We start from the raw sequence: 23,051 nt of genomic DNA, 5'->3' as shown, positions 1-23,051 counted from the left end.
GTCCCTTGCAAATCCTCTTATCATCGTTCGTTTTATTACGAGAAATCCTTACGGTTCGTTCATGTTTCTCGTGGTAGAAGAAAGAAGGAACGGATTTTTTTCAATATGACGTCTTTGCCCGGGACACGCTGATGGGTCTATCGGAGCTTAATCCTGAGAATATTTTTTAAAATCGTTCAGGATGCATCAAAACATTTTCATGTTTCATCGTTCGATGGTAGAACTGTTAAAAATTGTGTGGATTTGTCTGGAGATCGAAGGACTCGTTTAGTGCTCGATTTACATGAATTTTATTCAACCTTAACAAGTGACGTTACTGTGTATATCCGAGATACTTCTTGTTAAACGGAGTTTGTGTTCTGTGATTAAAACAAAAAAAAAACAAAACAAAACAAAAACAAAAAAAAAAGGAAAAAGAAAAAAATTAAAAAAAAAAAAAAAAACAAAAAGAAATTAAAAAGTCTGTGAAGTCTGTGTTGGGATTATTTATCCGTATTTCTGGATTAAATTCTTCAAGGTACTAAGACAAACTAAAGTCGTAAGATTAAACGTCATTCATAAAAATGTCATCCTCGAGAGACAAAGAAACCAAGTGTGGTTTGTTAAAAGCACGTTTTACGGTCGTTCAAATGACGATTTATCACGATCACCGATCGCACGATGAATGTCATTGAGAGCTCATCGTTCCTCGATTCGCATTATTATCTTGTACGATACTATTAACCCTTTTAGCGTCGCATATACTTCGTCTAGAAATAGTCATTGATACTTTTTGAACTTGAGATTGACGCAAGAAAACAAATTTCTTCATTTGTTATTATTTCTTATAAAACTCTAGAGCGTTAATTAATGATTACGTCAAAGGAACAATGAATGTATATCTTCTTTTAACGGCGCAATCAGGTGGCACAAAATTCCTTTTTAAGGAAGATGTCAGAGGATCAATTTCGTTCGTTGTTATAGTCCTTCCCTTGTCGTCGTTCGTTCCTTTGTTGAAAAAAAAAAAAGAGAGAGAGAGAGAGAGAGAGAGAGAGAGAGAGAGAGAGAGAGAAAGAAAAAAAAGATTAGGAGGAAAGTGTGAATAAGACAGAACACGATATATCTGTCATGTATAGAGTAGGACAATCGTGCTAACGCATTCTAACGGTAGGATCGAACTCGCGTTTATATACGTCGCGTTCAAGTAAATAGGGAACCAAAGGTATTAGTTCGAATACCTTTTTTCCTCGGGGCATAGGATGAAAGGACGACTGGCCCAAAAATTTTGTCGAGTAACGCGGGAATTATTATCCTGGATATAAGGGTAGAAACGAGATGGGAAGAAAGAGAGTGAGAGGGTACTAGTAGCTGAAGGAAACGGTCGTTAGGTGTGCGCGCGAAATATGAGAAATGATCTGTCGACGTTACCGTGGCCGTGGAAAAGGACGGGCTCCCGCGAGTTCAAAGAAGCCGTGGAATTTAGAAAAGACTGTACAACGATGCCATTAGATGCGCCGCGAGATCTATTATCATTCTTCTCCCTCATCTCTCTCTCTCTCTCTCTCTCTCTCTCTCTCTCTCTCTCTCTCTCTCTCTCTCTCTCTCACTCTCTCTCCCATAGACACACTCTTCCTTTCTTTTTTTCCCTTTTCTATCTTTCTTTCGAACTAAAACCTTTCGACCGGTTATTTTTTTTTTTCTTTTTTTTTTTTAACCTTCTTCACTATCGTACGATCGAGCGAGTCTAAACTATGATCGAATTTGCATGTTTCAAAAACGATCCGATCAACATTCCGATGAACTAACATTCGTTTTTAATTTGTTATATTCATCGTCGATCTAACGAAAGATTTATATGCAAAACCGATGAATTCTTTCGATCTTATACGTTCGAAATTATCTCGTTAATCCTTTGAGAAACAAAATTATTATTACTTTAATTAATCGTTAATCGTTGTCTCTTTCTTTTCTTTTCTTTTTGTTTTTTTTTTTTTTTTTTTTTTTTTTTTTTTTTTTTTTTTTTTATTTTACCTCTCGTCACTCGCACTCTCTCGTGAATCCTTCCCATTCATGTCAAACGTCGCTGACGTTTCGAAGATCGGTTCAGAGTCAGTGCTTTTTCAAAAGAACTTCTCCGAAAGCTTCGAGAGGCTTTCCGTCGAAGAAAAGGTGATGGTACAACCTGGTTCCCTCAAATTACAAGCGGCCATTATCGTGCGGTCGACCTTGCATTTGGAGCAGACAATAGCCTGGCACCACTCGTTAATGTAATAGGCATTCAAAAGGTGCGATCTTCCTTCTCGAGTCACACCGCACTCACGAAAATCCTTCCCTTCTTCTTCTTCTTCTTCCTCTTCTTCTTCCTCCTCCTCCTCCTCCTCCTTCTCCTCCTCCTCTTTCTCTTCTTCTTCTTCTTCTTCTTCTTCGATCCCTTCTTTCTCAGTGAGACGAGGCCGACCTGTCCGACAGCTCGGTCAGGCAGCTCCCGAAGAATTATTATTTTATGAGATTATTATCTCTAATAACATCGACCGACGGTCGATGGAAAAAAAAAAAAAAAAAAAAAAAAAAAGAAGAAGAAAAAGAAAAAGAAAAAGAAAGAAAGAAAGAAAGAAAAGAAAAGAAAAAAAAAATGGGACGCAAGAATTTCAAGGCTCGTCAGAAAACGTTTCTGTTCTTAGAAAAAATAAACTTTCAAACGTTCAATGTTATATTTTATTTTATTAAGAGAAGGTAAAAAAAGAAAAAAAAAAGAAAAAATAAATGGGGGGGGGGAAATGTCCGAGAGATTTTTCGACGCCATTCGATTTGATAATTTATACGTTTTGATTTGTAATAATATTTTATTATACATTATCGCCGTACGATCGCGAGGAAAGAACGCGGAAACGAAAGATAAATTCGTATTCGAACGGACATTCCAGGTCATCATTCGGAGCGTGCGTGAGAAGGGAGACGAAGTGGGAACGCGAGATGGGGACGCGCGATTGGCCGTGGGGCGGGAACATTTCGGGGGTTGTTCGAGGCAGCAGGTGGATCTTCAACAACACCCCCTTTGTCCCTCAATTAGTTACGTTTTTTCCACGGCCTCCACCTAACCCTCCCCCAAAAATTTTACCTGTCCGTCGCTCGCAGTCAGTTTTCGAGTGCCTTGCTTCGAAACGGAACGTTTCGTTCGAGTTGAGTCCACTTTTTTTCATTTCGTCGATTCATCGTCGACCCATTCTCTTCTCCTTCCTTTCCTTCTCTTTCTCTCTCTCTCTCTCTTTTTTTTGTTCTTTTTCTTTTTCCTTCTTTTTCTCTTCGTTTTTCTTTTTCAAACATTTCCGCGAGTTTTCCGCGATAAAGTTCTTTCTCTTTTTTTTCCCCTCCCCGTCCTTTTTTTCTCTCTCTCTTTCTCTCTCTCTCTTTTTTTTTTGTTTTTTTCTTTTAAGGAAAATTTTGTTCAATGAAAGACGTTAATGTACGTGACATATACTATCGCTTGCATACTACAAAATGATAAAACGATGAGCCCTCGATTACAGAACTCTAAACGTTATAAGGTTTGTCCCGTTCGATGTTTATTACTCGTATTACGATTATACAATATCCAAATAATATAATTTCATTTAATTTAATGAAACATGTGAAACGGAAAGAAAAATTTATAAATAATAAAAATTTAATTTAATTTTACGTTATTAAAGATTTAACATTTTAAACTTGACGCGTTTTACAGGTGAATATATTCTCAGTTCCTGCAGTCAGAAAGGAAATAGCGACGGGGAGGACGACGATCATCTACTAAGAGAAGAATCCTTTAACTTGAACCATCATCCATTGGCCGGCTTATCCGACGATTCTTTAGGTCTTAGCGAAACCTTGGGACTTGAAGATGATTTCACGTCGGAATTACTCAGTGATAGTCTTTTAGGAAGTGCCGTCGTAGAGGATCTTCTTGGTGACAACGATCTCGGCCTACCCGACGGATTCAATCTCGAGGAGGCGCTTCAACTCGTTGGCCTCGATGAGGCTCAGCCAGAGGACGAGGTATTCATGAATATATTTTAACGTTATAACGTTTAGCATCTGTTTTTTTTCCCTTCCTTTTTTTTTCTTTTCTTTTCTTTTTTTTTCCTTTTTTTTTTTTTCTTTCACGATTATATACATTCTATATCGATCGAACGTGACACGTTCGTGATTAAAACGATAAAACGATTGTTAGATAAAAAAAGAAAAAAAGAGAGAGAGAGAGAGAGAGAGAGAGGGAGAAACAATTCTCTATTCTCGATCATGGAAGAAGCGCGTTCTTAACGCTTTTTACGATCTTCTTTATCGTACCCCACCCCCCCCCTCCCTCCCTCCCTCCCAGCCCCCATTTCTTTTTATTTTTCATTTAACATAGAAGAAACGTGGGATCTCGTGATTTCATCCGTGGCACTTTACTCCGATTTACAAAAGATTTTTTACAAGAAGCTTATTGTTAATTTATTCATTGTCATTTCCCGCGTTTAATAATTGTTCGCTCGACGACAATGACAACGAAGAGCAACCGTTGTTCCGATTATATTTATAAGACACGAAGGATTGTTCGTTAGGAAACGAAATCAGAATTAAAGAAGAAAAAGGAGGGAAAGGAGATAAAGAAGGAGAAAGAAGAAGAGAAGGACGAAGAGGAGGAGGACGAGGACGAGGAGGAGGAGGAGGAGGAGGAGGAGGAGGAAGGAAAAGAAGAAGAAGAAGAAGACGGAGCGAAGGAATTTACGAGCGCGAAGGGTGACGTTGCTGTCAACGGCTCGAGTAACGTCGAGGTCGCGAAGTCATCCAGGTGCGAGGATCCCGAGACCGGCGACATGATTCACACACCGCAATTTCATCATCCCCATCATCCTCACCACCGCTCGTTCCAGGTATATATGACCCTTCTATTACGTATTTGCAATTAGATTTCAATTGACATTGATTATAAGTACGAACTATCAGGGAATTTAATATTTTCGTTTGCGTTTCGAAACAAAAAAAAAAAAAAAAAGAAGATATCTCTAAGGAAAGAAAGGAAGAGAAAGGAAAAAGAAAAAATGAAAAAAAAAAAAAAAAAAAAGAAAAAAGAACAAAAAAAAATCCTAGCGAGATGAAAAAGAGAAAGAAAAAAATAAATAACAGTAAACATCGCGTGCTTCTCAGCAATAATATCTTAATTAATTGCACTTCCTGGTAGGGTCATTACAAGATTAAATATCGTCAAGAGCGAGGAATCATCTTCAATCTAATGGCCTGTTTATGGCGACGATTATAATCATATTCTCGGTGTAATTAAACGGTGTGAAGGAATTTATAACGTTTAAATGTGAAAACGTTAAAGGGTTTGATAAAAGGGAAGAAAGAAAATGAGAACGAAGGAGGACGTTAAAAGGAGAATGAAAGGGACGTTCCCTTGGAAAAGCCTTTAAGACGTTTTGTCATTCTTATTTTATCTTTCGTTTCGTTTATTTCTTTTTCTTTTTCTTTTTCTTTTTCTTTTTCTTTTTCCTTTTCTTTTCTTTTTTCCTTTTTCTTTTCTTTAATCCTTTAATGAGAGGTTCAGGATGGTACGACGATATCGCGGCAAGGCGGGACCAGTGATATACGAAGTAGGAAATAGACGACGAGGGAGAGATAAGAATAAGCGCGGCGAGTAAAAGCACGCGGATAGAAGCACGCATAGTTAGAGCGGCGTTTACGGTCCATAAACGGGACACTCTTTATTTACAGCGTCGACCGCGAAAGCACCGATGCAATTTCTCTTGGGATCTCTAAGCCAAACTACGCGTACCCCGACAATTATACGTCGTAACCGCATCTTAATGTAACAAGTACGAGCCCAATGTACGCTATGGTGTACAACTTGCTCGACTTAAGACAAATCAAAACAAAAAAAATAAAAAAAGGAAGCCAAAAAAGAAAAAGAAAAAAAAAAGCAAATGTGTATCTCCACCTACGTCAAATCTAGGACCCTCTCTTTTCTCTCGTTCGTATATTAAAATAAAATTTAATTATATCTAATAATAAAATAAAACGTTAAGTACGTAGTCCTTTCTTTCGAAAGAAAAGATCAATAATTAATAATTAGTTATAATAAGAAAATGAATTTGATCGTTCATTTTCTCTTTCTTTTTTTTTTTTTCTTTTTTTTTCTGGAGAGGAATGGAGGGAGGGAGATTAACGTATATACACCAAATGCTAATAGGATTTCTCTGATCGCCGGTACCGCCTCCTTTATCGCACCCGTCTCCATCTTATTACAAGCACGAAGTGCTTTCGCGTAGATTTTAAGAGAGGGCAGTCCATTAACACACGACTAGTACGCGTTCCGTATACCTGTATATACCTATGGTACTATGTACCTATAGGAAAACGGAAAATCGTGAGTTCGAGCACCTTACGAGACGTCCCTTTCGAATTGGCAAATATTTTTATGGCTTTTATCGAACCTCGACTTGCTTCGTATCGAGTCTACCGATCCGGTCCGTCTCTAACATCGACGTATATAGGTACTATACGTTAATGGTCTTTAGCAGGACAACGATCCTAAGACGTCATTACCGGTTGCAGTTGCCGAGTCCAGCTCTCTCTTTCTCCCTCTCTCTGAATCTCTCTCTCTCTCTCTCTCTCTCTCTCTCTCTCTCTATCTTTTTCTATCTCCTTTCCTTCCTCTTTCATTTCTTCGGGTTATTGTCGCTGTCGATTACGCAACATATTTTTATGACCTTCTCGACAATCATGATTACTACTTATTCGGTGCGTCTAACGTTCGAACCGTGATATCGTGCGATTCGATGACTCGTCACGGAAAGACTCCTCCTTCCTCCTCCTCCTCCTCCTCCTCCTCCTCCTCCTTCTTCTTCTTCTTCTCCTTCGTTCTTCTCCTCTTCCTCGCTACTTGATTCAGCATCTTTAATGCGTACCTCGCGAAACACGCGATTTCGCGGCTCATCGTGTTTGACCGTATCATTGCTAGTAGCGGCGTGCCCTTACTCTCAATGAATTTTTCATTTTCTAATCGGCAAAGATTAAACTCGTTCGATCGAACGGTAAACGAACCATTTGGCGGAGATTAATACTAATTTGCCTTCTTTTTCTCTCCTTTCTTTTTTCTTTTTTTCTTCTTCTTTTGTTTTTCTTTTTTTTTTCTCTCCCCCTCCCGGCCCCCTCCCCTCGTCGTGATCTTTCGTAATTAAGATAATCAATGAAATTCTGATCTGACGATTTTTAAGAAATACTAACGGTTTTAAAAAATAATTTATCCCACTATCAGATTCCATTCGCCTGACTCGACAGACAGTGTAGTATCCGACACATACATTGAAACAATCGTGTGGGTACACGCTTTCACAACTAGCGTAGAGCGAATTCCTACGTTATGGTCTTTGTATGTGTGCGTACGTATATACGTACGTACGTGCGTGCGTGTGTGCGTGCGCACGAGAAAAAAAGAAAAAAAAAAAAAAAAAAAAAAAAAAAAAAAAGAGAAAAAGAAAAAGAAACAGAATAAAAAAAAATAAAAATGAAAGAAAGGTACTCAATGGAATTCGATTTAAATTTTAACAAATGTTTCAACAAATGACAGGAATCGATCGAGATGCTTGAAAAGAAATTTTTCTGAATGACTTCGAGCGTGAACTTTATTGAGAAATCGTATCTCGAGGTCATACATTCATTATTTCTCGCGATCGTAAACGATTCCTCGGTTCCATCGATTCACGTGAACACAGGAGTACTCGATTCTCGAGCATCATTCGTTCCATTCAACGAGTTTTATACGATACAAATCAAATTTTATCGTGATTATATGCAAAGCCAATACGTTGACTTATATGAGATCGGAAGAAAATTTTCGTTAGGGTCTAATACACACTTTTGCAAGAATAATAATAGAAAAGTGATTGAGATAGTGAGTATATGCGAGAGAGCTCGTACATTCTCGATTGATTGTCTTAGAGAAATATGACGAATAATTTATTTACGACGAGAATTAATTTATCTTTTGTTCCAATCGATAAATACGAAAGATTAATAAATTATAAAGAATATAATAATGATGTAACGGAAGTTGGTCGAGTAATTTGTTGTTGTTGTTGTTGTTTTTTTTCTTCTCTTGTTCTTCTTTATTTTTTCTTCTTTCCTCATATCCAAGGATTTTCATTTGCGTCGAGTTTAATAAGGATCATAGGAATAATAATAAAAAGCAAGAGAAAAAGCAGAGAGGAAGAAGAAAAAAAGAATGAAGAAAACGATGATCGTGACAATGACCTACCGAGATAGCTCTCGGCGTCTTCTTAGGCGCGTTGCGTGGTGACGCAACGGCGTACGTGTGCGCGAGATTCGCATGCACGTGGAGAAAACACAGTTGAAAACGGGCGCCGATTGGAGAGGTGCTCTACCCCTACCACGATCCTTTACGTCGAGCTACGATCGCGATCTCGCGTACCCGGCTTGTCTCCTAACACTCACGGACGACACGCGCTTCGAAGTATACGTCGGAGGATGTCTCGTGGAAAAAATCATTATTCATGAGATATCTTAAAGGATTCATATTTTTTCATTGTCCTTTAATCTATGACAAAATTTGATTATCTCAACGATAAAAGTGAAAGAAGTGAACTATATCATATCGTTTTATTCATTTTATTTCAATTCTTATTACGAAAATTCACGTGAGTTTATTGGCGAAGCCCTCGAAGGACCTTGGGATTACGTGAACGAACGTCGTCGACGAAGATCGACTGCGAACGATCAACTCGAGATGTAAGTGCCAAAGTGTAAGGTCTACATTGCGCAATGATCGCCTCTCTAAATCGGCGCGTACTGTCGAGTACTTCCTCGTATTTGGAAACACATTGAAGAAGAGGATCGTCGTCCCTGAGTTTTTCTTCTTACATTCGGCGATAAATATTTTCCGCCTTAGAAACGTTTCCGGACCGACAGATACGGTTTAATCCTATTCTCTTCGTTTTATATCCCGAAAGAGAAACTTTTTTTTTTTTTTCTGGATTGCGTCGAAGACACACATGAACGAAGTGCAGCAGATCGTCGTTAAATCTCAGAACTTCGTCGAGCAGCAATGCGCAACGAATTCGGAATGTTGGAGTCTGATATTGGACGAAAGTCTTTTCCAGGTAGATAGACCTTATCAGGTCACATTTCAAACACATTTCCATGAATCGACAAATGGTCGTTACATTTCTTTTTCTTTTTGTTTTTCTTTCATTATCATTTAGGAATTAAATAACAAAATGTACGAATTTTTATATTCCATAAGATTTCATGATTTAACTATGACAAATAAATATTTATGATATTTTCAACGATAATTACAATGTTAAAATTGTTAACAAAAGAATTATAAAAAGAAATAACAGAATAAAACAAAAAGATTTGAATGAACGTCACAAATGCATGGACACCCTACTGAAATTCGCTTTCATAATACGATCATATACGGCATAGAACACGTTCTCGCGACCTTGTCCCTCTCTCTCTTTCTCTCTTTCTCTCTCTCTCTCTCTCTCTCTCTCTCTCTCTCTTTCTCTCTCTCTCTCCTTTTTTCTTCTTCTTATTCCGAGTGTGCGAGAGCACACTAGCCAAGAGCCGTCATTACGACGGCCGTGGGGCACTTTAATACTTTGCTGCTACCCGCGTACTCCGCGCAGGACTCTCAACACGTAATGAGCAGGCTAAATTAATATATTCCTACTACGCTAGCCGTAGAAGACCTTTTGCCTAGGACGGAGGATATGTCGTGCGTATTGTACAACGAGATATAAGTAGAGATGGAGAGAGAAAAAGAAAGATAGACTATGACTACTAAAGTTACGCAAGAGAACACGATGTCGCCAGTCGCGAACCATATCATTTTTGGAACTCTTCTCTCACGCGACTGTCGTATTAACACTGACCTCAGTCACCTGTAATTGCTACGTGTTACCCGTATATACGACGAGATACGAAGACGACGCGTACGTAATACGGCCTATTATATTCTCTGAGCATATGCTCTTACGTATCGTCAGATCATTTTTTTCCTCTTTTCCTAACATGACAACTTCTGTCTTTATCTCTTTCTTTCTCTCGCTCTCTCTTTTTCTTTCTTTCTTTGTCTCCTTTTTAAGTAATCTCACATAAAGTAGATCGCTAAAAGCTGTAGCTTTCTATCGACCTCGAAAGATTATCAGATTGATTTTTCGTAGAATACTAGCAAAATAGTTCAATGGATAATATTTTCTTAGATTTTAAGTTAAACGAATATTTAGGTTTGTCCTGGTAAAAATCTTAATAGCCTGTCGAACTACGGGTCAATTTGTTTTGACGAAGAAAAAGACCTCCTAGGGATTCGAGTCGTAAATAAGTGGACGCAAACCTTTTTGAAATCGGTTTAGGATTATCTTTTGAAAGAATTTAAGGGTCTGGTTTAGTTCTTAAGTATCATTATCCAATTTGTCATCCTTTAATTTCTCATGGTTTTAAGTTTACTAGAAATTTAATGTCGCCGCGTGAAACGAGGGTAATATAATTACGTCTTGATTTCTAGATATTTTCTAGATCAGAGATCTCTTTCTATATAATAATACAGTCGACATACATTACCTAGATACATGTAATATCTTACGTACGTACATATATATTCTCGATGATATTAAAACCAAGAGACGGCTTTCGTAGAACAGCCAGTTAATTAGCGAGATTTTCTCGTCGGTCAGATGTTAGAAATTATCCGATACATCTAATCGAATCTCCCCCGCGATATATAACAATTATATAATAATCATTGTGTAATTGATAAAGAAGTGAGGAAAGTCGATTCCAATTTCGAGATTGATGATGTATAACTCGTTAAAACGACGACGACGACGACGACGACGACGACGACGATAACAACAAAGACGACTATGACGAAGACGACGATGACGACGTCAAGATGAAGACTTCGTGTAGAAGGAGATACTACCAACGTACTTGCGAAATAAACGGCCTTGCGCCCTGATGTCAAGCCGAAGATGAAAGCGACGGAAATTATGGCTCATACGTGTAACACGCGTGCAATCTTTCATTTGGGTCTGCACTTAGGACGGATATCACGGGAGCATATTCTCGAGCATGAAATTGTTCTCACGACATAAACGAGACTTTGTTCTCGTCGACACAATTTTCGACTTAGTGTAATAGAAATCAAATTGGATTTACGATGGCGTAGATTCGTTTACTCCTCGTGACCTTCTACGAAACTTTGGTTCATCATCGAAATTATTAGAGGCGTAATTCGACATTTTTTACGCGATTATTATTATCTATCTACCTCGACGATAGATTAAGCCTCCTCTAAATGTTACTTCGAGGCTTCTTCGGAGTTTAAAATAAAATTGCGTCCAATTTATTCGTACGCCCAACGAGTTGATATTTCGACAATTTTTTTTTTTCTTTTTTTTTTTTTCTTTTTTTTTTTTTCTTTTTTTTTTCTTTTTTTTTAATCGTCCTGTTATTGCACAACACCACGATGAACGAACGAAACGAGGAAGACGTACGTTCGTGCTTTCAAACGAAATCGATGAATAACTCCGGTTTTCAACCGATCTTCTCCGGTATCATTCTAAAGGGTTAAGCACCGAAGAAAATATTAATGTTTCCGCTTCGTCATCGGTTCGCAAACTTCAATTACAAGGTCAATCCATGGCTACCGAACAAGACATATTATAGAAGTAATATGATTTAAACGATCCATTCGAATTTAAAAATTAATTGTAAATTGTATCTCTACGAAATTCTGTTTGAATAATCATAGAAAGAATCGAAGTCGAACGATTACATTAAAAAGACTTTTTCAAAAAGGATCAACAGTGAGTGGTGGGTGGGGTTTAAGGAAAAGAGAAACAAGAAAAAAAGAAAAACAGAAAAGAAAAAAATTCGAAGGTTAGTTTCTTCCATTACCAAACGATCGAAACGTTTATAGCAACGTTTAACAAGAAGAGTAAGGAATACTTAGTTAGAAACTCCGTCATTCGAACGGAGAAATCGAAAAGCACTTGTACGACCTTTGGCCACTCTATACGGATCTATCTATCCTCCGCATATTCTCGCATACGCACAATGCAAAGATTTGCTAGACCACGGACGGTAGCGCGTTTTATTTGCCATAGTACTTTGATATTTGCTTAGAACCTTGAGCTACGAAGTGAAGCCCTCGAAATATCCTTGAACTTCCCACAATATTTACGGACAACATCGAGTTAAGGATTCTCGTGTGGAGGGAAAATGGGGTGAATGAAATAAGAAAAGCACAGAAAGAGAGAGAGAGAGAGAGAGAGAGAGAGAGAGAGAGAGAAAGGGAGAGGGAGGGAGGGAGAGAAAGATAGAAAGAAAGATTGTTGAAACGAAGAGAGAGAAAAAGAAGAAGAAGAAGAGAAATGGATAAGGGTAAAGAAATAGAAAGACGAAGAGATCGTGAGAGAGCAAAGGAGTTCAAGAATCTTGGGAGACAAAATTAATAAGAGAAATGAGATACGTAATATGGAAATAACAGACAGAAAGAGAAAGAGAGAGAGAGAGGGAGGGAGGGAGGGAGGGGAGGGGGAGAGAAAGAGAAGAAGAGGTCGCACATTAGGATGCACTTGTAGCGGCAATACTCGGTGGTCGTCTTGGCGCGAGCTCTTTGCCGTAGTAACCCATGCGAGCGTACATTAATCCGATGACTATCTAAATGAATCATAATTAATATCGTGGCCCATTAGCCATGAGAGTATACCGGCGGACCCATGAGTAATACGCATGGCTTTCCGACGGTCGGTGTATCGTTAAGTCGCGCGACACTTAATTGCTTAACGTTTTGTCGATAACGATATTTAGCTTTTTTTTTTTCTTTGTTCAGCACTTAAATATTATCAATTGTTTCGATCGAGGATAACCGATTTTACCTTGAAAATTAAAATATCTTTAATATGGCGCACGATTCCTTCCAACACCCCCAACACCCATTTTTTTCCCTCCTATCAAAAAATTATCTTTGGTAATAATATCCAACGTTAACGAAGGTACGAAGAAAATTTTGTCTTTTATTTATCACGAAACGGCACAGAACGGACTTAACCTTTTTTCTTTCTTTTTTCTTTTTTTTTTTTTTTCGTTTTCATTGTCTTTTTTTTCTTTCTTTTTTCTTTATGGTTTTTTTTCTTTTCTTTTTTTTTTTTTTTTTTTTTTTTTTTTCGAATCGCACGGCTATGAATTCTGTCGAGCAATTTTCACGAAGAGTCGAGAAACGCGACGGGATTCCGAGGCAGCTGCAGGACTTATGCACTGTGAAATGCATAATGCGCCTACCTTACGCGGGGACGTCTAGGATGTGCGAAACGAATTTCCGTCGGCGTGCACGACGAGCAAGCGCGCTATCATTGAGGTCGCGAGCGAATTAAAAGAAAGAAACGCCGTGTCTCCGCGTTCCCATCTAAACTATATAGAAAATGTGATGGCGGTAAGACGTGGTTACGTTTTACGAATATATAAAAAGAAGAAAAGAAAAGAAAAAAAAAAGAATAAAAGAAGTTAGAAACGCGTACTATCGCGTATATACCGTGACGGGAAGAAGAAGAAGAAGAAGAAGAAGAAGAAAAAGAAGAAGAAGAAGAAGAAGAAGAAGAAGAAGGTACGCACGAAAATATTTTTGCTCAATACTATGGAACGTTAAGGGAACGCAAAGTCTCGCACGCGGGTTCATCAATATTTTCATTCACAACTTTCTGGACGGAAACAAGCTTTGACCGGCAGTCACGTACGAAAACACAGTGGACATACTGAGTTCCGAGGTGAAAGGTGGACTCGATCGAAAAGCACCATCGTCGTCGTCCTCATCGTCATAGTCTTCGTAGTCGTCGTCGTCGTCGTCGTCGTTGTAGATGCCAGGTTAAAGGACGATGGCAGGTGTCAGGCGATCGATTGATCATCCTCAAAGAGACTCCGATAGGAGATCCCCTTCGATTGTAACCGACGCTTACGAAAGTATGATAAACAGAAGGAGAAAAATGATATAATAGAATGAAATAGAGGAAAAATAGAATTTTCGAAAGAATCTCAAAGATCTTTCTAAAAGAGATTTTTCTAAGAATAACCAGTGATTAAGATATTATTTAAGAAATGAAGGAGAGAAAGAGAAAGAGAAAGAGAGAGAGAGAGAGAGAGAGAGAGAGAAAACTTGAGGAAGTAAGCCCGATGGGTCCTCGACAGTGTGCGCGTTTCAAACATCTGTTAGCAAGGAGATATCTTTCCTCGCGGCTTTGCAGATTTTCTCGCTGACGAGATCGCGTACGTCTACCTAGCGATATCGCGCATGTAAGTACACACGACTACACGGCCGTATATATTACGCCGCAAACATAAATCATAAGTACCAGTAGCCGAGGTATGCATTCGATCTTCGTCCCTCTTACCTCTACTCTCGTCTCTCTCTCTCTCTCTCTTTCTTTCTCTCTCTCTCTCTCTTTCTCTCTTTCTCTTTTTCTCTGTCTATCTGTCTGTCTATCTATCTCTTTACCAATACGTACCAATCTTTCTTTCTATGTCCAAAGACTGTTGCGCGTTCCGTATACGTCGAATCCGTTCGAGTTATTAAATTATTAGAAACGTTGAGAGATTTACAGAGTTCGTCGATTACTCAGAAGAACTATGTAATTCTAACGTTATGAACTGTCGAAGATTGACAAGTATAAATTAAACGTAATCGGTTTCATTTCTAATTGGTTGAAAAAAAAAAAAAAAAAAAAGAAAAAAAAAGTTATGAGTTTTTTCATTGATCGTAAATTCTCTTGTTAATTCGCATGAGATATGTTATTATAATGTATATATATATATATATATACATTATATATATATACTATATTACTATTATATATATATAATAGTATATAACTATATTAGTTATTGTACTATAAACAATATACGATATTATACAATATTTAATATCATTAATTTAATATACTTATAATATATATAATATTATGTAATATTAAATATACGTGATAAAAAAAGATTTTCTTGTAAACAAAAATTAACTTAACAGTGCAAAAAGAGAGAGAGAGAGAGAGAGAGAGAGAGAGAGAGAGAGAGAAAACGAACAAAAAAAGAAAATAAAAAAGAAAGAAAAAGAAATTTATTTCGTCGTATTTGCCGAAACTTTCCGTCTATCTTCTTTTTCTATCCATTTCGATATAATCAGGCCGCGAAGGTAAAGCCATTAGAAACGCTGTAGGACAAATCGAATAGTCGGCATGGAACAAACGTCTCCCGTCCTACATTTCGCGGCCTACAGACGAGACGCTGCGGCAGATGCGCTGACAAGCGAGAATCGCCTTAAAGGCGTCGCGCTCGACAGATTGCACCAACGACTGATTGATGCACCCGTACAACAGCGATCCAACGACCGGTGCGCACCGAGAGAGGAGAACCAAGCGCATAGCTTCCCTATTCATCTTCTTCTTCTTCTTGCGCTTCTTCGCGCATTAGCGACAATACCTGGGTGCATTAAGTACCGTCGGCCACGTTCGACCGAGAACATGGTCCGGCACTGACCGTTTCCCCCCTTTAAAAACTGCGAATACTATGGCTTTACGTACGATCGCTTCTTGAACCTATCGAGAGTCTTCTTGCTTAAAGATTTCTTTTACTTTGTCGGCCGCCGATCTATTCGATTAAATCTTCTTTACTGTCCCATTTTGTTCTACAATTATCTAGATCGTATTTCTGTCCCTTTTTTCTTTTTCATTTTCTTTTTCTTTTCTATTTTCTCTTTTTTTTTTTCCTTTTTTTTTTTTTTGTTTTTTTTTCTCATCTCGTAGAAAGAATACCGAGTCTACCATAATTCATAAAACTTTTATACCATCTCACGGCCCTCTCTCTTCCCCCCGCCCGCCCCCCCCCATCCACCGCCCCAATCTCCTCCTAGCACACCTCTATCCCTGTTCCCGTGACAAAAATCGAGATCATATTTCTTCGTGCCAGGCGACGTAAAATCGTGATTGACATACGTTCCTAAGAAAAAAAGAGAGAGGGGATACACTTGGAACACACACACACACACACACACACACATACGTTACGCACGCACGCACGTACGCACGCACACGTATACACACATATATACGACGTGTATGTACATATACAACTGGTGCCTATCACTATTAATATCCTTTACCCTAACGTTCCCTTCCATCGTGCGACCAACGCCTACACGATCAGCGGGGTTTCTACCTTCGTAGAAATCCATGCGTCTTATCTGCTTGACATTTGACAGGTACGATGGCCTTAGATTCCTTACCAGGCATATAATCGCTGAATGTATCATCGTTCGACAATAATACCATGCCGAACGTGACACGCTTTTCGCGTCTTGGAATTTTGCAAAAATCGATCGATCCTCTGTGAAAATTCGTCACAATTTTACCGTTTACGTTAACAATGAATTGGCATTATGAATAAATGGAGTATAAATATAATAAATATAGATATATAGAAATCCATTTCTTTCAACTTATATTATATTTAAACTTTACGGCATCGTAGTGTCAATTATGCGGCCCCGAAGTTCGCGCCTATCGCCGTTTTGTACTATCAACGTAAATATTCTACTTTTTTTATTTCATACTATTTAACGAAAAGTAAACGTTAATTACTAACTGATAAATATGACCGATTAACTTCGGCTCTTGGAATGACTTTTTAAAGAAAAGAATTTTTAGTTTCATATATGAGAAGCTACGGTGTACATACATAAAACGAACGAATAAAGGGTATCGTTATTATGAATAAATAAATAAATAAATAAATAAATAACTAAATAAATGAATGTCGGATAATTGGTATATTTGTAAATTTCTTTAATGAGAAAGAATTTCTTTTCACAGGGCCGCATGCCGTTCGTGCGTGCAATGAGCATGGAGCAACGGTGGCAGGATTTGGCATCGTTATTATCTCTTCCCGGTGCTCCGGATCATTTCGCGCATCCATCGCATCCTGGATACCCAGGACACGGTATAAGTCATAGCCATTACGAAGCACAACGTAATGTTCTACTTCACAATGCCACTTTGGCACCACCAGTTGGGGATCTTAACTCGACGGGTCCTTATCATAATGTAGGTGAGTATTAAGAAAGGAACGGTGGAATCATTTTAATTTAAATAAAATTATATTATTTCGAATAGTCCTATATCTTGAACTAAACTGCTCACTGTTCTAGGTGGCTCGTCGAATCTTGGATCAGCCGTTGCTACTTCGATGAATTTAACTAACAGTAGCGAACCAATGGGCGCAGAAAGTGGTGCTGCTTACAAATCTGAGCCTAGCGATATGATGTATTATCATGCACCAACGTCAGACTCGATAAATCAAACCACTGAAGGTTTTCTTTCTTCTCTTCTCAATGATGAGGATTTACATCTAATGGATATGGCTATGAATGACGGTAAGAGAAATTATGGCCTTTGTTTTTCTCGTCAACAAAATTTATTATTATTATATTAATATTATCGTTATTATTATTATATCATTATCGTTATCACTTATCTTAACACTTATGCACATGCCTCTTGTATACATATATATTTATATATATATATATAAATATAAATATATATATATATATATATATTTAGATACAATATGTATATCTTGATACGGAAGTACAGAATCAAAGGAAATTTCTTTTTCAACGATAATATTCTTCCTTCTTCTCTTTTTTTTTTTTTTTAATTTTATTATAAAACAAAAAAAAATGTATAAAAACCTTATAAGACAACGTAATACCACTTATCTTTCTTATATTAAATTTCTTTTCTACGTAACAATTGATTCTTAAGTCTAACGTTTGTACGGTCAATGGTAATAATAATACCCGTTGCGAGATATTTTTGGAATGCATCTCTCGCATATTTTCGATTATTATTTCATAAGTAAGAAAGTAGGAAAACAAAATTATCACGATGCAGTTTACTTATTTTTTTAAATCTCTTCATTATTGAAGAATATAATTATAAGTCTATAGTTAAAGGAACTTAAGAGACAGTCAATAGATCACCGTGAAAAAATAATGTTTTCTAATACATGTATACATATATATATATATATGTATATATATTATACATATATATATACATATACATATATATATATATATATATATATAAAAATAAGACAAAAATAATCGTACGATTATTTGAAAATAAAAGTCATAATCTTGTAAAGCTCTCTTAAATAATAGAGGAGGGTCAGTATGGGAAGGGATTTGCGCGCTTTTGTAACACTAAGATTTGGAGATATCTATTTTACACAAAACGCCTTCTTTTTTGGTCAGATTTTTCCTTGAAAGTATTTAGTAATGTTTTCTCTTTTACCATTCTTCTTCTGGTTCCAATACAGGATTGTATGCTTCTTCACCGTAAGGCACTCCACTACTCTCGTCCTCGAACTGTAATTAATACGATTACATAATTAATCAAAAAATATAATACAATTTATTATCGTTATTATAATTATAATAATGATATGATACATTGTATGATATACTTACGTTACGAATATCTTCTCCGCCAAATTGTTTTGATTTTCCAGGTGCTAAAGATTTGTTGTCCCCTCCGTTTAACAACCAATCTGGTATCGGTTGATCCGCTTGTTTCAAAATTTTTACCAGATCAGGAAGCAACGGTGTGTCAATGTCCGGATCAAAGAAAGACGTAGCTCTTCCACGATTACCAACACGACCAGTACGACCAATTCTATGAACGTATTCGTCAATTCCTTTTGGCAAATCATAATTTATAACGTGAGCAACATTACGTATGTCTAAACCACGTGCCGCAACTGCCGTTGCAACCAATACAGACATTCTGCCACTTCGAAAATCTTTTAAAGCCTCTTCCCTTTCTCTTTGTAATCTATCCCCATGAATACTCGTTGTCGGATAATTGTTTTCCGAAAGGAAAGCTGCGATAAAGTCGGCTGTTCTTTTCATTTCTACGAAAACCAAAGTACCCTGTTGTGTACTACTTACAGTTTCTTTCTCCATAAGTTCCTTCAACATTTCTCGCTTTTTATATTTTGTAACTTCATAAAATTTTTGTTCCACGTCCGAACATGCACCGCCCACTATGCCTACTGCTACGAATAGATAATCTTTTAAAAATCGTGATGCCAATCGTTGTATCTCGTCTGGAAATGTGGCCGAAAACATAAGGGTTTGCCTTTCTCCCGTAGGAACCATTGTTTCGTGATCGACAATTTTTTCAACGTCAGGCAAAAATCCCATGTCCAACATACGATCAGCTTCGTCCAAAACAAGAAATCGTATAGATGTTAGCGTAATGCGTCCTCTTTGAAGAAAATCTAATAGTCTTCCTGGTGTGGCTACGATTATATCACAGCCAGCAGAAACTCTGCTTCCTTGATGCGAGACAGAAGTACCACCGTATGCAACGACAGCTTTCAAAATTGTGCCAGCTGAGAATTTTAGAACTTGTTCGTATATTTGTATTGTTAATTCTCGAGTCGGTGAAATTATAATGACTTGTGGTGAGCAAATAGAATTCGAAAAATGTTCTCTGGGTGATTCTAATAGAGTATTTACGATTGGTACAACAAAGGCTGCAGTTTTTCCAGAACCAGTTTGCGCGCAGGCCATCATATCTCGACCACTCATTATAATAGGTAATGCATATTTCTGCACAGGCGTTGGTTTAGTATATTTAGATTTTTGAATATTACTTAAAATATATTTTCTTAGACCAGCATCCTCAAAAGATTCTATCCATTGTGGTACATTATCTCCACTTACACAAACCTCAATTTGATCATATTTTTTGAAATTAATCCCTTGTTGAACGCCATTTTCAAATAAAGACTTTTCATCCGTAGATACATCAGGTGGTATATAGACTTCTGTTTTTGACTTTTCTTTATTATCTTCATCTCCTTCTTTATTGCCACCTCTGCTACCACCACCACCACCACCACCACCACCACTACCACCACGGCCTCTGCCACGACTACCTCTATTTCCTCTATTACTTCGTCCACCTCTATCTCTTCCATGATCTTTATTAAAATCAAATTCATTATCTCCACCGTCATTGTTTACATTTTTATGATTTCTACCACCTCCTCTACTTTCTTTTCTACCTTTTCCATCTTTAAAATCTCTTTCATTTTTTTCATCGTCACCTTCATGCCAACCTTCATCTTTATTATCATTTTCATAACAATTATCATCTTTTGTTGATCTATTAAAATCATTCTCATCATCATATCCATAATTATTATCTCCTCCACCATGATTTTCATTTCTATATCCTCCTCTAATTCCTTTTCCATATCCACCACCACCACCACCGCCACCACCACCACCACCACCTCTACCATTACGACCTCTGCCACCACCACTAACACCAACACCACCACCTCTGACATTTCTTATGTTGTCTGAATCTGCAAGTTTGTTATCATTGTATCCAAAATTATCATTATATTTATTATTATTATTTTGTAGTATGAAACCACGCCCTCTTCCATAACCTCGACCACCATCGTCTTCAAACTATTAAAATATAAAAATAATATCAATTAAAATATAATCCGTTGTATGTAGATTTATTACAGCTTTAGTATTAATGAAAGATAAAATCTACTCACAGAAGATACATCTACAGATTCAGGGTAATCATTTTCATTATCCCAATTTTGAGTCATTTTGTTATCTGTAAAATTAATTTATTATATATGTAAGATATAAGATTTTTACCCTACATATATACATATGATATACACATATATAATACAATATATTCATGAAATATTATTATTTTCTCAAATTTCAAAGTAAACAATAATTAAGATATAAACATAAATATAGAATAAACAATATAAAATATTCACGAGTGAGATCAAATATATCTATAAAGTAGTTAACAATTTTTGTTGATCTCGATAGGTCAAAAGAAAAACGGAAGGATCGCTTTCTATAAAGAAAATAAAAAAAGAAAAAAAAGAACAACAAAAAACAAACCAAAATATTAACGCCCTTGACTAAATAGATACAGATACATATGTAATATCCTTGATGAAATTGAACTGTTTTGAAACCAAACATAGTAAAATATTCTCATCGACTGAACGACGTGATTAATACAGTTTCAGTACGTCAAAGAAAATAAATCCATTTTTCATTTATGCAAAATTAAAATGATAATTTTTATCTTAGTCATGTAATTCTAAATTATATATAAAGGAACAAAAGATAGATAAGATATTTGATTTTCATCAGGACATTGCAGATATAAAATTTTTTTTCTACAAAGCAGTTGCATTGTTCCCAATGTCTCTTGTGTGTCAATGATGCTTGATCATCGTATGGCATTGAATTTAAATCTAATGAAAGAACAATGATGGAAACATAGGATTAAAATTAAAATTTAAACACGTGTTATTTATATCAAAGAAAATATAAAGTCTCGCGCCTATACCGGTAAAGATGGCCGATTTGACATCGAACGATTTGTGACTGTCGATACTTACATTATTGATGTATTCGATTTTCGATGGGTTGCCAATTGAACAAAGAGATATCGTTTTATATCGTTCTTTCTTCGAACAATCGCACCGAATGACTTTTTTTTTTTATTCAACGTAGAACAACTCGCAAAACAGATTATTAAAGGCTTTAATTTAACGGAGCTCAACCAGCGTCTGACGAAGTATGCGATGAAATGCGCAGATCGCGCTGCGCTTCTCTATCAACTTCAAGGAGAACGTTTCGCGACCAATCACCGTTCAGCGTCTTCACGCTAGAACTCAATACGCGTACGTTCTACGCATTGCGCCTTTGTTTTTTCACAGTCGCGTAGCTACCAGCACGAGTACCCATACATATATTTATGTATATGCATCGTGTATATCATTTTTTTTTCTTTTTTTTTTCTTTTTTTTTTTCTTTCTTTTTTTCTAATTTTTTTTTCTAATAATTTTGTTCACATTTGCAATCACATTATTATCGTAGAATTGATTTAAAAGTCTTCTTTTTACTCGAATAGCGTCACTCTCATACGATTATCATTTGATAAAAACGTTTAGACAATGTAGGATATAAATAAGTAATAAGATACAGATAAAAAGATAGCTATTAGATAGATATCAGAATGGACTTCTTCAATCTTGATACTGCTTAAGCTTTTTCTTTTTTTTTTTTTCTCCTCATCTAATCGTGCTTTTTACTAATATAACTAAGCATTATTGATTTTGTTGTGTGTGCTTTGAAACTCAAGTTAATTAATATATTTTACTCTTCTTTCTCTCTCTTTGTTTTTTTTTCCTCTTTTCTTTTAATCTAATTTATAAGACGTACATCGTGAAAAATCTAACCTATGTAACCTGTGTAATTTTAGTATGGCTTTAAACTTGTTTTTTTCGATATCACACTCGGGATTCGTCATGATTCATGTTGTATGAATGTTGTATATATATATATATATATATATATATATATATATATATATATATATATATTCGATGCAAATCAAAAGGACGAAAAAAAAATTAGCTGTTGCATAAGTTAATGTCGTCATTTAAATTTTTCTAGATTCGACATATACTGAGGCGTGTATTTCAAAGTAATAAACGTCAATAAGTGCTTTTCTATATTACAGCTTTTACAGCGTAACATGCTAAGTCATTCCGTACTTTTATGAACGCATAAGATTTTACGAGTTTTGTTTTGTCTTGTTTTTCTTTCTTTTTCTTTTTTTTTTTTTATATATATATCCTTTTTTTCTTCCTCTTTTTTCTTTTTTTTTTTTTCACGAATATGCAATCGATAAAGAAGGCAGCGCATTTATAGGAAACTGTCGGGATATTAAAAATTCTAAAAAACGTTTGTAAACGTGATCGCAGATATACATACATACATACATACATACATACATACATACATACATACATACATACATACATACATATATATATATCACATTGCATTAACTTTTGAGTATACGCCTTTGTTAAAAATAAATAAAGGAAGTACTTGTCTTACC

At 36.4% G+C, this 23,051-nt stretch overlaps 2 protein-coding genes across 10 annotated transcripts in view; one reads left to right on the top strand and one right to left on the bottom strand.

Moving 5' to 3' along the window:
• LOC124949885 (segmentation protein cap'n'collar) overlaps positions 1 to 23,051 on the top strand; it is a 96,905-nt gene that overhangs the window by 53,359 nt on the left and 20,495 nt on the right. For 7 of the 9 annotated variants that reach the window (XM_047495687.1, XM_047495684.1, XM_047495680.1 and 4 more), the window contains exons 4-7: positions 3,701 to 4,011; positions 4,560 to 4,871; positions 16,881 to 17,115; positions 17,216 to 17,440. In XM_047495687.1, coding sequence (XP_047351643.1) covers positions 3,701 to 4,011; positions 4,560 to 4,871; positions 16,881 to 17,115; positions 17,216 to 17,440 — 1,083 coding nt within the window. The remainder of the gene's footprint in view (positions 1 to 3,700; positions 4,012 to 4,559; positions 4,872 to 16,880; positions 17,116 to 17,215; positions 17,441 to 23,051) is intronic. The other 2 variants (XM_047495681.1, XM_047495683.1) reach the window with 2 other exon arrangements.
• Positions 17,514 to 21,789, bottom strand: LOC124949887 (ATP-dependent RNA helicase vasa). Its single transcript, XM_047495695.1, has 4 exons — positions 21,541 to 21,789; positions 20,659 to 20,723; positions 18,545 to 20,563; positions 17,514 to 18,442 (listed from the first exon to the last, which is right to left on the bottom strand). The coding sequence occupies exons 2-4, from the start codon at positions 20,713 to 20,715 to the stop codon at positions 18,365 to 18,367; spliced, it is 2,154 nt and encodes a 717-aa protein (XP_047351651.1). The 5' UTR covers positions 20,716 to 20,723; positions 21,541 to 21,789; the 3' UTR covers positions 17,514 to 18,364.

Source organism: Vespa velutina, chromosome 6 (genome assembly GCF_912470025.1).
Source record: "Vespa velutina chromosome 6, iVesVel2.1, whole genome shotgun sequence".
Classification (NCBI taxonomy): Eukaryota; Metazoa; Arthropoda; class Insecta; order Hymenoptera; family Vespidae; genus Vespa; species Vespa velutina.
This window is presented reverse-complemented; position numbering and strand designations above follow the sequence as displayed.

Excerpts from the sequence above, each read along its gene's own strand:
- LOC124949887 (XM_047495695.1), bottom strand. The coding sequence starts at position 20,715 with ATGACTCAAAATTGGGATAATGAAAATGATTACCCTGAATCTGTAGAT. Across the intron at positions 20,564-20,658 it reads AATCTGTAGATGTATCTTCT|TTTGAAGACGATGGTGGTCG; the intron begins GTGAGTAGATTT and ends ATATTTTAATAG. Across the intron at positions 18,443-18,544 it reads GCGGAGAAGATATTCGTAAC|TTCGAGGACGAGAGTAGTGG; the intron begins GTAAGTATATCA and ends TATTAATTACAG.